The sequence below is a fragment of the Juglans microcarpa x Juglans regia genome, chromosome 8D (assembly GCF_004785595.1).
Source record: "Juglans microcarpa x Juglans regia isolate MS1-56 chromosome 8D, Jm3101_v1.0, whole genome shotgun sequence".
NCBI classification, from domain to species: domain Eukaryota; kingdom Viridiplantae; phylum Streptophyta; class Magnoliopsida; order Fagales; family Juglandaceae; genus Juglans; species Juglans microcarpa x Juglans regia.
The window spans coordinates 1,048,244-1,049,709 of NC_054608.1; the positions used below are offsets into that span (position 1 = coordinate 1,048,244).

General features: G+C 42.4%; 1 protein-coding gene across 1 annotated transcript; it reads right to left on the minus strand.

Annotated features, from left to right (window-relative positions):
* Positions 1-218: 218 nt before the first annotated feature.
* On the minus strand, positions 219-737 carry LOC121243077. The gene has a single exon (XM_041141138.1). It carries the CDS (start codon positions 735-737, stop codon positions 219-221), a length of 519 nt encoding a protein of 172 aa, XP_040997072.1.
* Between the last annotated feature and the right edge of the window lie 729 nt (positions 738-1,466).

Sequence of the window (1,466 nt, forward strand, 5' to 3'; positions counted from 1 at the left end):
TGAAGGGTTCCTCTGTGAAGAAGGCCCTCCATTTCCAGACAAGCTCCCCTTCCGTTGCGTGTAGTTGGCAGTGGCTATGAGAGTTGCCGATTGTACTTCCAGCTAGTGGATGTAATTTTCATGACCAACTAGCAAGTCATGAAGTTCCTCAAATTTCATTAAGGTTTCCCGAGCAAGTATGGGTGCTGCAATCTCACGGAATTCTAGTCGAAGGCCATTTAAAATATAGAGTGTGAGATCATCATCCGAACATGATGATCTATGATTGCAAGTTCATCAGCAATCATTTTTATGCTTTGGAGAACTTCGGTGACAGATCTACTGCCATGAGTGTTCAAAGTTAAATCCTCCTTGAGTTGCATTGCACGTGTTCGAGATTTGCCCGCATAAAGTCGAGTAAGAGCAAACCAAGCCTGTTGAGACATTTTGCAAGAGGCAATAAGTGGAGTGATTGTCGTGGAGGTGGAAGCAAGAATGGCATGGAGGAGAAGTTTATCTTGGCGAACCCAGTGGGAGTACGCGGCTTGGGAGGTGGCAGAATTTGTGGCATCAATGGCTGGACATTGATGTTTTCTGGTGACAAAATCAATAAGGTCGTAACCTATGAGCAGTGCCTCAAATTGAGCTCTCCATTGGGAAAATGTGGCAGGGGTAAGTTTTTCATTAATGGTGGTGGCTGGGTTGATTGTAATGATGGATGTTTCGGAGGAAGAGGATTGTGCAGGAATAGCGGCCATGATCAAGAGAGAGGAAAGAAGAACAATGTAGGGAAACTCGTTAGAGGACTGGCTCTCTGGATACCATAAAGAAACAAGGTACTGCTCTTGATTTTATTTTTGAACACACAAATATTGCAATTCATATTAGCTTTAAACACAAGTTTCTAATGAGCTATCTCTGGAAATATACAATGTAAAGCTTTTACATAGGAAATCAAAACTGACAGCATTTACAAATAATTTTCAAACGATCCTTGATTTACTGTTGGACAAATTTGCTGCTGATTTATTGCTTTGCTGCTGATTTGTTGCTTCGGTTGGGATTGTGATAGATCTTCATCATCTTCCTTAATATAACATTGATTATCATAGCTATAACTTGATCCTTGAAAGTAAGTGTGGGCTTAGATGGGTGAGACACACCAATCGGTGACAGAGCACTAGATTGTGGTGCTTCATGCTCGAGGGAACAGTTGAAAAGTGGTAATTTTGAGACGATTATATGAGATTGAGACTTGGGAGGATTGTAGGTGGGTTTTGGTGTATGAAGGAGATAACTCTGCTACCGCCATGGCAGCAGAGACAGACACTTTAAGAGAGGGTGAGGGCAAAAAAAGGATTTTATTGAGAGAGAGAGTTTGGTTGGGGGTTGAGAATTTGAGACTGTGATATGGAGCCATGGAGGAGCAAGTGGTGGAGAAAGTGGAGAGAGAGGTAGGCTGCACTCGAAGTAAGAAAGGATGAGTA